General features: G+C 44.5%; 1 protein-coding gene across 7 annotated transcripts in view; it reads right to left on the bottom strand.

The window, feature by feature from the left end:
- LOC134340988 (suppressor of tumorigenicity 14 protein homolog) overlaps nucleotides 1-15,338 on the bottom strand; it is a 176,142-nt gene that overhangs the window by 71,273 nt on the left and 89,531 nt on the right. For all 7 annotated transcript variants that reach the window (XM_063038649.1, XM_063038648.1, XM_063038645.1 and 4 more), the window contains exon 10: nucleotides 12,814-12,917. In XM_063038649.1, the coding sequence (XP_062894719.1) occupies nucleotides 12,814-12,917 (104 nt within the window). The remainder of the gene's footprint in view (nucleotides 1-12,813; nucleotides 12,918-15,338) is intronic.

Here is a 15,338-nt window from a genome sequence, read left to right on the forward strand (position 1 = left end):
TGATATGATAAATACACAGCCTATATAAAGTAGAAATACTTTTCCACAATCATTACTGAACTGTTCTCCGTAGCGAAAATCTCACGCAAGCACTGTTGGCAAAAACACAGCACAAGCGCTTTCCAGTAACCTTTAAGCTATGAAGCTGCCAAATCATACCAAATAACGCATAAAAATACACAGCCGATATAAAGTAGCAATAATGTATGTGCAGTGTAGTATCACTTACGGGAATCGGGAAGACAGCGCCGAGCACACTGATAATGGTGTGTTAGGCTTGGTGGTGCAGTGGCCCCCACCCTCCAGGCCGCCGAGCGATACATTGCCGCGAAGCATGCAGGGGTCCAGCGGTAGCTGGGAGGCACACAGCACATCTTGAGAAAAGCCGAAACAAACATGCCAATTAATTAGGTGCCGCCCAGCATGTAATTGTCGGCCCAGATCAGTGCCGATTTCCGATTGCGTCGTCTCTGACCTGGGCCGACAATTACGTGTCAGCGGCACCTAATTAATTAACATGTTTATTTTGGCTTTTTTCTTAAAGATGTGCTGTGTGCCTCCCGGCTACCTTTGCATTCTCCACGAATCGGTATCTGTCCGTGGCCTGGGGGTTGGGGTGGTGGGACACTGGGGTGTCATTTCGACATCGTCTGTTTCCATTAGAGCAGGCATCTCATCTTCTTCCATCTCTGCCCGCCTCGACGTCAAAGGTTGAGGTTCGTCGTCTGCTGTGGCTGATGTAGAAGGCTTGCTTGTCTGCTGAGCCTCGCGCATTTTTCTGCCACACAGTTCTTTGTAAGGACTCAAACCATCCTGCAAATATCCCCTTTCAAAATTAAAGTCGTACTTTATCATTACTCATTCAGTTTCGATTGTTATCCTTTTTTCTTCCAATTGCATCAGCCCTTCATCTATCAGTTCTTGGTCATGGGATCCCAAACCTCTTCAACATCATGTTCGTCAATTTCCACAAGCCAAACTCACGTTATCCTTACTTCGTTCACCACGATCGAAACGCTTAATTATGTCTAGTTTTAGGCTAAGTGTAACACCCTTACGAGCTCTTTTAGGCTTTTCCAATACCTTAGAACTCACCTTGCAAACGGCTGCTCAGGGCGCGCACTGCCTTTTATCGCGTGCTGCTTTTTTTTTCGTAACAGTGAAAACACCTTCTGAAAGCGAAAACAGGGTGCTAATGTAGGTCTTTCGTAACAGTGAGGTTTTGTAAAGCGAACGTTCAAAAAGCAGGGGACACCTGTATTATGTTTTTTTTCATTGCACATTGGGCGTTCAACGGTCTTCTTTACTCAGAGTTCTTTTATTCTTTTTTAATGGGTTTGTTTTTTTAAAATGGGCATGATGTGGTTTCAATTCTCAGTGTCAGAGTCTTTCTTATATGCATCTGCAGAACCGAAGAGCATTCTTTCACCCTCTTACTTGTGCCTTTGAAATGTCAGGAAGTGAGCCCCTCATCATACGATACCAACCTCAGCTCTACATGTGGTGCTCATACAGTGTTCATGTGATTGGCCCAGTGAGGTTCCCATCAATTACTGTCACAGGGGATCCTGGTGACAGCAATGTCATGTAATATCAAGGTTAAGTGGTTTGACTCATCCCTGTTAGCGATGGTCAGTGTCTGGCACTTCTGTAGGATGGTAGTTACTTATCATTTCCAAGCCCACGGCCAGAAGTCACCTGAGTCCTGCTTCATGCGGGTGTGGGCTGCTTCATTTGTTGAGGATTTGCAAGTGGATTGAACTTTGTACAATCAGTGAGCATGCACACTTCTGGTCTTATGAAGGAAGGAAGGAAGGTCATCGAAGCTGTAGCTGTGATGGTAACACCTAGGACATCACCCTGAGAAACTGCTTCAATCATACCCTGGGCTTGGGCAGTTCACCTGTGAGGGGTATGACTCCAACTTCAAGGAATGACTGCAAGAACATTTAATGCCCATTGAATTCAGTTTTACCATGACTCCATGATGCAATGCTCAGTTAGTTGCAGCCTCGTGTCAAGGTCAGTTACTTCCACCTCACCCCTGAAATTCAGCTCTTCGAACCACGTTTGACCTAATGCTGTGGTCCTGGGATGTTGTTGGTCCTCTTGTCATAGAAGGCTCTTCAGGTTAACTGTTTCACTGCCACAAATGCTGCCTGAGCTGATGAGAGTTCCCAGCCTTTAATTTCAGATTGCCAACATTTGTACTTTTTGATGTTCCTTTACATGGAGCTGTGCCATCTCTCTAACGATTATATAATCATATAATTATATAACATTTATATGAGCAATTTCTCAACAAAACTTTGGGATAAATGATCAATAGTTGCTTCTATCACCTTTCTTAAGTTGCAACTTTCTGACTTATTTCTAGCAAAGAACCACTGACATTTCTACACACCCAGTTGGGAGGAAGCTTAGGATGAGAATGATCCTCACGCATTCCTCATAGTTGCTACCCAACTTGTACATACGTCAATGCGAAGAAGTGACCACCTGCAAATGGGAAGCTCTTTACCCAAGTCTGTTCAAATTTATATCATTAAATTGTGATCCAGTATTTCATTATCAATTATAAAATAATTAAATAGTATTTTATATCACAAGTAATTCTCTTCTGAACACAATGGTGTTCACCATGCACCGTCTCCATCATGATGAGCTAAAGCTGGAGTGCCCCGAGACTACAACCTTATCAGCTCTATGTTAATTCTCTCTTTCAAGTATTACACTGAAATAATGTGATCACCACCAGATAAAAGCTCACACCATTCATCTGTTAATTCAAACTGGCAGGTGCAGTCAAGCCCAAATAATCTACATAAACACATTCTATTTGACATATCCCCTGTAACATTGAGGATACACATATCTGCTACTCCAAAAAAAATCATAATCTTGTACATGCAGCTGAGTAAATTCTTACTGTGTACAGCTAGAAATACTATGTAGAAAACTCTCCTAACACTCCACTGAAACCTATCATCTTCTACATGAGCTACTCTGCTAATTAATTGCAGTTTTGAATAACATTGACCTGTCGACATTCAGCACACCCACTGTTCACCATTTTCACATCAGGAGCCTCTTATCTCGAAAACTCCACTGACTACTTAACTCTCATGCCCTCTCTCATCACTAAAAATCTTTAGTCACTGAAGTTATTTCACATCTCCCAGTATGTATTATACAACAGTCTGTCATAAAGACAAATGGTCAATCCTAAATCAGTACTAACATTCTGAATGTTTTGTTGCTAATACAGGTGTTCCCCACTTTTCGAACGTCTGCTTTACAAAACCTCATTGTTATGAAAGATCTACACTAGCACCCTGTTTTCGCTTTCGGAAGGTGTTTTCACTGTTACGAAAAAAAATTCAGCGCGCAATAAAAAAATCAGCACGCGAAAAAATTAGCGCACGATAAAAGGCAGCGCGCCCCGAGCAGTCGCTCTCCCCCGGATTGGGAACTGCTTTGCTTTAACACGTACCTGTCAGCAGCTGTTTGCAAGATGAGTTCTATGGTGTTGGAAAAGCCTGAAAGAGCTCGTAAGGGTGTTATACTTAGCATAAAAGTAGACATAATTAAGCGTTTTGATCGTAGTGAACAAAGTAAGGACAACATGAGTTTGGCTTGTAGAAGCTGACGAACATAATGTTGAAGAGGTTTTGGCATCCCATCACCAAGAACTGACAGATGAAGAGCTGATGCAATTGGAAGAAAAAAGGATAACAATTGAAACCGAATGAGTAATGATAAAGTATGACGTTAATTTTGAAAGGGTACGTCAGTTTAGGAGATATTTGCAGGATGGTTTGAGTCGTTATTAAAGAAGATGATAGAAAATAGATGATAGATGATATCATTTTTCCGTATGATAGAAAAATGCACGAGGCTCAGCAGTCAAGCAAGCCTTCCACATCAGCCACAGCAGACAACGAACCTCGACCTTCGACATCGAGGCAGGCAGAGAGAGAAGAAGATGAGCCGTCTGTTCTAATGGAAACAGATGATGAGATGACACCCCACTGTCCCACCACCCCAACCCCCAGGCCACAGACAGATACCGATTCGCGGAGAATGCAAGGGTAGCCGGGACACACACAGCACATCTTTAAGAAAAGAGCCGAAATAAACATGCTAATTAATTAGGTGCCCCTGACACATAATTGTCGGCCCAGATCAGTGCCGATGCAATCGGCAATCGCCTCTGATCTGCACCGACATTTACGTGGCAGGCAGCACCTAATTAAAATGTTTATTTCGGCTTTTTTCTTAACGATGTGCTGTGTGCCTCCTGGCTACCGCTGGAGCCCTGCGCTCTTCGCGGCAATGTATCGGGTCAGCGGCCTGGAGGGTGGGGGCCACTGCACCACCCAACCTGCGAGGACTCAGTTTAACACACCATCATCAGTGTGCTTGGCGCTGTTTTCCCAATTCCGGTAAGTGATACTACACTGTACACGCATTATTTCTACTTTATACAGGCTGTGTATTTTTACGTGTTATTTGGTAGATTTGGCAGCTTCATAGTTTAAAGGTTATTGGAGAGCGCATTTATGCCAACAGCGCTTGCGTGAGATTTTCTGCCGAGAGTGCTTGCGTGAGATTTTCGCTACGGAGATCTGTGCAGGCAATCGTTGTAGAGAAGTATTTCTACTTTATATAGGCTGTGTATTTATCATATCATTCCTGCTTTTACTATATGTTACTGTTATTTTAGGTTTTATGTGTTATTTGGTAGGTTATTTTTGGGTCTGTGAACGCTCACAAAATTTTCCCATATAAATAAATGGTAATTGCTTCTTCGCTCTACGACATTTCGGCTTACGAACCGTTTCATAGGAACGCTTTACCTTCGGATGGCGGGGGAAACCTGTACAGGGTTTTGATTTTGGTTGACAGCATTATAACCAACAACCAGCATTAATGTTGTTAAAGCAACATACATAAAAGTTGCTGGGTGAATGCAGCAGGCCAGGCAGCATCTCTAGGAAGAGGTACAGACGACGTTTCGGGCCGAGACCCTTCATCAGGACTAACTGAAAGAAGAGGTAGTAAGAGATTTAAAAGTGGGAGGGGGAGGGGGAGATCCAAAATGATAGGAGAAGACAGGAGGGGAGGGATGGAGCCAAGAGCTGGACAGGTGATAGGCAAAAGGGATATGAGAGGATCATGAGACAGGAGGTCCAGGGAGAAAGACAAGGGGGGGGGGAAGAGAAGAGAGGGGAGAACCCAGAGGATGGGCAAGGGGTATAGTCAGAGGGACAAACAGGGGGAAGGAGAGAGAGGAGAGAGAGGAGAGAGAGGAGAGAGAGGAGAGAGAGGAGAGAGAGGAGAGAGAGGAGAGAGAGGAGAGAGAGGAGAGAGAGGAGAGAGAGGAGAGAGAGGAGAGAGAGGAGAGAGAGGAGAGAGAGGAGAGAGAGGAGAGAGAGGAGAGAGAGAATGAATAAATAAATAAATAACGGATGGGGTACGAGGGGGAGGTGGGGCATTAGCGGAAGTTAGAGAAGTCAATGTTCATGCCATCAGGTTGGAGGCTACCCAGACGGAATATTAGGTGTTGTTCCTCCAACCTGAGTGTGGCTTCATCTTTACAGTAGAGGAGGCCATGGATAGACATGTCAGAATGGGAATGGGATGTGGAATTAAAATGTGTGGCCACTGGGAGATCCTGCTTTCTCTGGCAGACAGAGCGTAGGTATTCTGCAAAACCGATCTCCCAGTCTGCGTCGGGTCTCACCAATATATAGAAGGCCACATCGGGAGCACCGGACGCAGTATATCACCCCAGCCGACTCACAGGTGAAATGTCGCCTCACCTGGAAGGACTGTCTGGGGCCCTGAATGGTGGTAAGGGAGGAAGTGTAAGGGCATGTGTAGCACTTGTTCCACTTACAAGGATAAGTGCCAGGAGGGAGATGAGTGGGAAGGGATGGGGGGGATGAATGGACAAGGGAGTCACGTAGGGAGCGATCCCTGCGGAAAGCAGAGAGAGGTGGGGAGGGAAAGATGTGCTTAGTGATGGGATCCCATTGGAGGTGGCGGAAATTACGGAGAATAATATGTTGGACCCGGAGGCTGGTGGGGTGGTAGGTGAGGACCAGGGGAACCCTATTCCTAGTGGGGTGGCGGGAGGATGGACTGAGAGCAGATGTGCGTGAAATGGGGGAGATGCGTTTGAGAGCAGAGTTGATGGTGGAGGAAGGGAAGCCCCTTTCTTTAAAAAGGAGGACATCTCCCTCATCCTGGAATGAAAAGCCTCATCCTGAGAGCAGATGCAGTGGAGATGGAGGAATTACAAGAAGGGGATAGCATCTTTGCAAGAGAGAGAGTGGGAAGAGGAATAGTCCAGATAGCTGTGAGAGTCAGCAGGTTTATAGTAGACATCAGTAGATAAGCTGTCTCCAGAGATAGAGACAGAAAGATCTAGACAGGGGAAGGAGGTTCATGCCATCATTTCTGATGGCATGAACATTGACTTCTCTAACTTCCGCTAATGCCCCACCTCCCCCTCGTACCCCATCCGTTATTTATTTATATACACACATTCTTTCTCTCTCTCCTTTTTCTCCCTCTGACTACCCGTTGCCCATCCTCTGGGTTTGCCCCCCCCTTTCCTTCTCCCCGGGCCTCCTGTCCCATGATCCTCTCATATCCCTTTTGTCATTCACCTGTCCAGCTCTTGGCTCCATCCCTCCCCCTCCTGTCTTCTCCTATCTTCTCCTATCATTTTGGATCTCCCCCTCCCCCTTTCAAATCTCTTACTAGCTCTTCCTTCAGTTTGTCCTGACAAAAGGTCTCGGCCCGAAATGTCGACTGTACCCCTTCCTGGAGATGCTGCCTGGCCTGCTGCGTTCACCAGCAACTTTGATGTGTGTTGCTTGAATTTCCAGCATCTGCAGAATTCCTCGTGTTTATGTGGGAAGTATAAGGTTGGTAGCAGTGGATGGGAGATCCCCTGAGTGGATAAAGTCGGTGATGCTGTGGGAGACAACGGCCTGGTGCTTCTAAATGGGGTCACGATCAAGGGGTAAATAAGAGGAGGCATCCGCGAGTTGTCGCTGTGCCTCAGCAGAGGTCAGTGGGCCAGACTACAACAGCATCCCCCTTATTGACAGGTTTAATAGTAAGGTTAGGATTAGTGCGGACGAAGTGGAGAGCACAGCGTTCGGAAGCAGTAAGGTTGGAATGGGAACAAGCTGCGGTGAAGTCGAGACGGTCGAAACAACTCACAGATACCTCCTCTTATTTAATCCTCGATCGCGACCACTGATGTCTACTATAAGCCTACTGACTCTCACAGCTATCTGGACTATTGTTCTTCTCGCCGTCTCTTGCAAAAATGCCATCCCCTTCTCGCAATTCCTCCATCTCCGCCGCATCTGCTCTCAGGATGAGGCTTTTCATTCCAGGACGAGGGAGATGTCCTCCTTTTTTTAAAGAAAGGGGCTTCCCTTCCTCCACCATCAACTCTGCTCTCAAATGCATCTCCCCCATTTCACGCACATCTGCTCTTACTCCATCCTCCTGCCACCCCACTAGGAATAGAGTTCCCCTGGTCCTCACCTACCACCCCACCAGCCTCCGGGTCCAACATATTATTCTCCATAACTTCCGCCACCTCCAACGGGATCCCACCACTAAGCACATCTTTCCCTCCCCACCTCTCTCTGCTTTCCGCAGGGATCGCTCCCTACGCGACTCCCTTGTCCATTTGTTCCCCCACATCCCTCCCGGCACTTATCCTTGTAAATGGAACAAGTGCTACACATGCCCTTACACTTCCTCCCTTACCACCATTCAGGGCCCCAGACAGTCCTTCCAGGTGAGGTGACACTTCACCTGTGAGTCGGCTGGGGTGATATACTGCGTCTGGTGTTCCCGATGTGGCCTTCTATATATTGGCGAGACCCGACACAGACTGGGAAATCGTTTTGCTGAACACCTACGCTCTGTCTGCCAGAGAAAGCAGGATCTCCCAGTGGCCACACATTTTAATTCCACATCCCATTCCCATTCTGATATATCTATCCACGGCCTCCTCTACCGTAAAGATGAAGCCACACTCAGGTTGGAGGAACAACACCTTATATTCCGTCTGGGTAGCCTCCAACCTGCTGGCATGAACATAGACTTCTGTAACTTCCACTAATGCCCCACCTCCCCCTCGTACCCCATCCGTTATTTATTTATATACACACATTCTTTCTCTCTCTCTCCTTTTTCTCCCTCGGTCCCTCTGACTATACCCCTTGCCCATCCTCTGGGTTCCCCCCCCCCCTTGTCTTTCTCCTTGGGCCTCCTGTCCTATGATCCTCTCATATCCCTTTTGCCAATCACCTGTTATGCTCTTGGCTCCATCCCTCCCCCTCCTGTCTTCTTCTATCATTTTGGATCTCCCCCTCCCCCTCCCACTTCAAATCTCTTACTAGCTCTTCCTTCAGTTAGTCCTGACGAAGGGTCTCGGCCCAAAACATCGACTGTACCTCTTCCTAGAGATGCTGCCTGGCCTGCTGCGTTCACCAGCAACTTTGATGTGTGTTGCTTGAATTTCCAGCAGCTGCAGAATTCCTCGTGTTTGCGTTAATGTTATTAAATGTAGCTTCAAAACATCAAAGAACTTAAAGTAAAGAATTACATCTCATTTGGGGCCAGGATCTGTCCTAATGTTAGAAAACTTGGAACTTACCATATTTCTCACCTTGGCTTACACAGTGAATGAAAAGTCAGTAGGTTTCATGGGAGTAGGGCCTATCTGGTACAACTATGCCCTCTACTGCAGTGAGAGCAAATAACATATGGATTAGGAACTATCTCAACGAATAGGCATGGAATATTGCCAGATCAAAGTGAACATAAGAAATTTCTTTCCAACTTCTCACTTAGAAATTATTTGGATGGGAGTGATTAATAAAGAAAAGCAACATCAACTTGATGGGCCAAATTGCCTCCTTCAATGTCATAAGGAGATATTAAATAAGAATATGAAAATGACATGGATTGGTTAGTAGTTTGACTGATCACCTACTGGTCTGAGTGGTCATGTTCTTCATGCAACATAGAGGGCCAGGAATTCACATTCCAAATAGCTGCTCTGTGATCTTTGGACAATTCACAGCTTTGAAAGAATGGAAACTGGCGTGCATGGTTGTCTTTCGAAATGAGTAGAGGCCTGTCTGACAGCCATTGTGCAGCCCCTTCAGACCAGCATGTTTATCCAAACTGCATGCATTAACCTTTGTATCTTTCTGTGCCCTGCCTTTAAATGTCTGTCTGAATGCCACTGTATAATAGTGACTATATCTGATTCCACCACTTCTTCAGAAGTGAGTTCCAGATATTGACCCAAATCTCCTCTGCACGCTCTCAGCATATTTTCTGTATGCACCCTATATCCCTGAAACAATAGAATGGATCATGCTACAATCACTATTAAAGGGAAGGCTCCAATAAAAAGACAAATGTAAGCTATATTGCATTCATCTGTGAGATTTCTTTAAATAAATCACTTGGTTGTGAACACAAATTCAGCAGTAAATCTGGACTGGATGTCACACAAGTTAAATCATGTAGCATTGGTGGGGTGTAATGTGTTAGATTAGGAACTGACTCCAATCCCACAGCCCTCCAATCCCCTGTGTTAATATGTATTAACACACCAGAACAGTGCGTGTGGAAATGTACATTCACAATACAAACCATCCTTGAGGGCCTTTCATTTGAAATGTGTTTTATTTAATCCCATATTATCAGAGATGGGCATAAATAATCATGCATTTTGGGGAAAAAAAATCTGAGGGGAAGGATTAATCTGCATACGGAGAGGAAGAGCTCGATTAGAGTTAATCAGCACTGCTTTGTAATGGGAGAGATCTGGTCTAACCAATCCGACTGAAGTTTTCAAGGAGATGACAAACTGAAGATGGCTCAGAGTCACGGATGGTGAGGAGAGAAGAGGAGGATTTCAGGGCACAGACGGCAAGAGGAAGGTGCTTATGAACCATCTTAAATCTTGGTTAGGCCATAACTAGAGTGGTGTGTTTGATCCTGATCACTGTACAAACAGGAAAGTGAATGCAGATTATGTTGAGCCAGAAGTTGCCTGTGATGGCGAGGAGCAACTGGACAGACTGGGTTTATCTTCCTTGCAGCAGAGTGAGGACCTGATGGAAGTGTACAAAATTAAGAAGGGAATAAACAAAATAGTAAGAAGCATTCCCCCGTGGTAGAGATGTTTAAAACGGGAGGGCACATCTAAAGTAAGTGATAAGAGATTCAAAAGGAATTCCAAGGATTTTTTTTTGCAGTTTAGCGTCTGAAATGCACTGCCTGAGAGCTGGTGGAGGTAGGTTCTTTATTCTGGCCCCTTTCCTTTCCAATCCCAATAAAAAGATGTCAGCCCAAAATATTGACTCTTTATTTCCCTCTACAGATAGTTTCCCCAGCATTTTGTGTTGCTCGAGATTTCGAACATATGCAGAATCTCTTGTGTATCTGTGTGTGACTTAAACATCATGAGACGAATCTCAAGGTTTTATAATGTATACATCGTTTAATAATAAATGTACTTTGAACTTGAACATGCTCGGTGAGTCCTTGGCCTAGGTGGTTTTGGGCAAGTGCTAGATAATGGGACTTGTATAGCTGGGTACTCATGACCGGTGGACTTAAGGGCTCTTTTCATGCCTTATGGCTCCGAGATAGTCAGTATAAAGAGCTGACTGAGGTGAGTGGTGAGGCAAGGGCTGAAGTGGAGGAGAAGGGTGATGTGCAGATGGGGTCAGTGGGAAGCGAGAGCAAGAGACAGAGACTGGTGAGTAATGGATTGAGATAGTCAAGGAGAGAGGAAAAAATGTGGCCCCTGGTTCTTGAACCAACCACAAATGGAAGAGTTCTACACCATCTACACCGACCAATATTCACCATCCAACACCCTAATCTCTGGACTTGACAGATCCCAAACCTGAGACTTTCAGGAGAAGTCAAGGATCAGCAGCCTTGAGGGAACTGACTTTGGAGACAACAATCCTGCTTCTCAGGCCCTGCTCAGAGCTTTGCAGTCTGCAACAAGTGTATCAGGGAACTCCATATCCCTGAAGGGATTATCTCTGTTCCAGTTGTTCTAGTCCAGGAGGCAGATGGATGAGAATGTGCTTAGACTGCAAACCGAGGCCACTTTAGATCCTCCAGTGTGACCTGATGCACCAAGTGAAACAATCTCAGGATGTCATGCAAGTAGATAGGGGTGGAACAGAAAGCATGTGGTATGTTTGTCTTCATTAGTCAAGGCACTGAGTACAAGAGACACAAAGTCATGTTGCAGCAGTAATAAAATTAGGATAGGCTACACTTGGAGTATTATGTGCAAGTTCGGTGCCTCATCAGAAGAAGGATTTGGAGGTTTTGGGAGAGGGCGCAGAAGTTTACCTGGATGCTGCCTCAATTAGAGGGTGTGTGCTATAAGGAGAGGTTAGATAAACTTGTGCTGTTTTCTCTGGAGCACTGGTGGCTGAGGAGAGACCGGACAGCAAGTTAGAAAGTTATGAGAACCACAGATAGGGTTGACAGTCAGAATCCTTTCTTCCCCAGGGAAGAAACATGAAGCATGAGTAGGCATGCCTTTAATGTGAGAGGGAAAGTTTAATGGGAGTGTGTAGGGGAAGTTTTTTTTTTGAAAACACAGAGTGGTAGGTACCCGGAATGAACTGCCTGGAGTGGTGGTGGAAACAAACATGATTTTGGCATCAAGAGGCTTTTAGATTGGCACAAATTGGAGGGTTATGGATTATGTTCAAGCAGAAGAAATCTAGTTTAATTTAGCATTGTGGGCTGAAGAGCCTGTTCCCATACTGTACTGTACTATGCTGTTAACTATATTAAAAAAAAACACTTAAGGAACCATAGATTGTCAAAAACATCAGAAACCTTTGTCCATTCCCCCCGCCCAGATGATCTAGACACAGCAATGATCTGCTGGATCTTTTCAATAATCCAAGGTCTGGAATGGACTCCTGGTGTATTTGAAACAATTCTGTGTCTGGTAAAATTCTATAACCACAAAAGAGAGCTAAAATGAAAGGTTGGGAAAGAAGCTGGCTTTGAGTTGACATAACTCCAGGCTGTGGGTGATGGCTAGAACTCGCCAACTCACAGAAGAAAATATTTTGACGGGCAATAGCAAAGCAACATTTTTTTTTAGCACTGAGGAGGTTGTTGTTATTCCCTGCGATGGGACACTTCAATTGTGAGTAATAATTGAGTAAGCTTAGACGATAATAGAATACACTTCCTTATGGCATAGGTGCCTGAAATTAGACAGTATAGGTTTAGGGTTTGATTGAAACAAAAGCATGTTTTCACATTTTTTTTCTCATCTTTTTCAGACTGAACAGGCTCCCTCTTCATGGCTGAAACACTCCATCCCATCAACCTCCTGGTGAGTCTGCTCTGCATTCTTTCTCATGCAATCACACCCTTCCTATACTGTGGCAACCAGAATTAAAAGTGATTTTCCAGCTGTAACCCTATCAAAGGGTTCAATCCCTATCAAAGGTACTGGTCAGGTATTGGGTTCTAAACTACAAGCAGCTGTGCTGGTACTGAATATTTCTGTTCACCCTGAAAAAATGGGGAAAGCATGCTTTCCTTTGGATCAATCAACTTGTCAAGCCCAAAACCAAGACTAATTTAAGGTTATGTAATTTATGCTTATCATATTGCTGCTATTTTTCATACCATTTGTACCCTGGGTATGCATGCCTATGACAATGAACATGTGTGTGTGTGTGTGAATGCAGCACAACTCACTTCTTGCCGTTTATTTCCACATAATCCTTGCAGGTGTTGTCCTTGTCCGGATTTTGCAAAAGGAACACTTCGAAAATGACTTTTACATGTTTGTTGGAAGGTACCTGAGGAGAAGGAGGATTGACAATGAGAACGGTCCCAGGATAGAGGTGCAGATGATCATGCAACAACACAGAATGGAATGTACACCAGTTGCAGGAAATTATATACTGCTGGTTGAAAGGGCAGACGTGATCCAAACAACAGATTTCACTGCCCACTGGTGAAAGCAAAGACACAGCATTACACACAGAACAATCCTAGTCCCAAACTCGAGAACTGAATCAAACACAGGCAGTAAATTACATGTTTTAGGTCACAACAAGCAGTTGTTATGGCAAAATGAAGAAACTCACAACAGTCCGAACACAGACCCAGCCACTGCACCAGAGTAAATCAAGACCAAATCATTAGACCGAGCTAAACCCAGACCCAAGGAGCTGAACAATTCCCACCCACTGCATATCAAACTCAGACACAACCATTAACACACAAACCAATTACAGACCACACACAGAGACCTAATCAACAGCCCAAACCAGAGCCCAGCACAGCCATACATCCCGATCACACAGAAACACCTTGGACAAAACAACACTTCACTGTCGCACCTGCAGCAGCCCCAGTGCCAAAAACCGGGCCAGCCCCTGCCCCACCCGCAAACTGTGTCTGCCCCCACCCTGCTGCATACTGGGTCAGACCTGGCTTAGTGAAACCGGTATAATCCCAGGCCCAACCAGTATAACCCAGAACAAAGCAAAAACCAAACTAGTGAACCCAGACCTGTGAAATAAACAGAGCCAAACACTGCTCCCAGATCACTCCGAACTCTAACTCAGAGTCAGACAAAATTGATGAGGCACTTCACGTTTATATCCACAAACAAGTACCCAATTTATACTCACTTAGTTTGCCAGCATTTGGTCCATAGCCTTCAGTGTGTGGTGATACAAGTGGCTACCTATATACGTCTGAAATGTAGTGGAGTCCCTGCTTCCAGCACCCACTCAGGCAGGATATTCCTGCTTCCAAACACTCTCTGAACGAAAACATTCCTCCTCAGATCCCCTCCAAATCTCTTAACCCAAATCTCAGTCCCCTAGTTCCCTCCTAACTACCCTATCCATGTCATTCAGTTTTGTGTACCTTATCAGATCTCAGCCTCCCCTCATAACTGAGCTGCTCTGTCCCCAAACAACACCCGGCAAATCTCTTCTGTACCCTCTCCGGTGCAATTACATTAAATTCCATTTGCCACGACTCTGCCCATCTTACCAACAGACCACTGTTATCCCAGAAGCCAATGACCATCCTCCTCACAACCAACATTATTGGCTGCTGTAAATTATTAACATATATATCAAACAATGTGGGTCCCAGTAGTCACAACCACCTCCCTCTGCCTCATATCTTCCAGCCAATTTTGGATCTAATTTACCTAAATTGCCCTGGATCACATTGGCTCTATTCTTTTTTACTCGTTTCCTAAAGTACGTAGAATTTAACACACAGTGCTCGATGAATGTTTTTCCAGTAAAATCTAGCCACAACCAAAATTTTTTTGAAAATCTCAGTGAACCTTTTAACTGACTGATAAGGAAATGTTAGAGACAATTCCTTAACTGACGAGGGTGATGCTAAGTGAAACACCATCCTGTTTCTTGAATGGATACAAACTGCAATTCACAGTTTATTTTTTGCTGCACCTAGAAGGTGCATTCCCACTCTGGTTTGAACGAAAAATTAATTCAACTTTATAAGAGCCCACATCCTAACTTTCCCACAGAACTGAGGGGTAAACACCCGTATGAAAATCTAGGAAGTCAAAGACACCATGGTACAATTTCAGAGAGGAGGAGGAGAGCTCTCCATCACTCAGTACTTCTACAAATCAGATCGAGGGTTCGTAACCACACTGCTGTTTATCTTACCACATGGGCTTCAAATGGTCTTCATTTCCTGTATTACAATAGTGACTAAACTTCATGATTGAAACTTTCAGAAAAGGTCGTGGAAGGTGCACTATAAGGGCAAGTCTTTGTTTTAAGCAATTTGACAAATTCACTGACAAATCATGGAGACAGCTTGGTGCTGCCAGAGCAAAATTTACTCTAAGCTTTTTACTATTAAGTTTTAGGTCATTTCTGTTACTAACTTGGTCAGTACATTCCTAAAAAGTCCTTTATTATCATAGCTGTGTATTATAAAATTAAGTGGGTGCTGAGGGATAGTAGAACGTGTTGGATTGGTGAACAGGAGGAAGGAGGTTCCAAGTGTTTTAAATCAGGAGGCTGAGATGAAAGTGCCGATAGAAAAACCAAGTAATTACTAACTCAAAGGGAATAAGGGGATAAAATTAAAACTCCTAAGTAGAGGATACCAACATTAAAGGGATGTTAATTACATGGATAATTGAAAAAATAAGCAGGGATGCTGAACTAAAAAAAAGACATGTGCAGCGAAAATAGAAATGAAACACAGATCCA

This window comes from Mobula hypostoma, chromosome X2, assembly GCF_963921235.1.
Source record: "Mobula hypostoma chromosome X2, sMobHyp1.1, whole genome shotgun sequence".
Taxonomy (NCBI): domain Eukaryota; kingdom Metazoa; phylum Chordata; class Chondrichthyes; order Myliobatiformes; family Myliobatidae; genus Mobula; species Mobula hypostoma.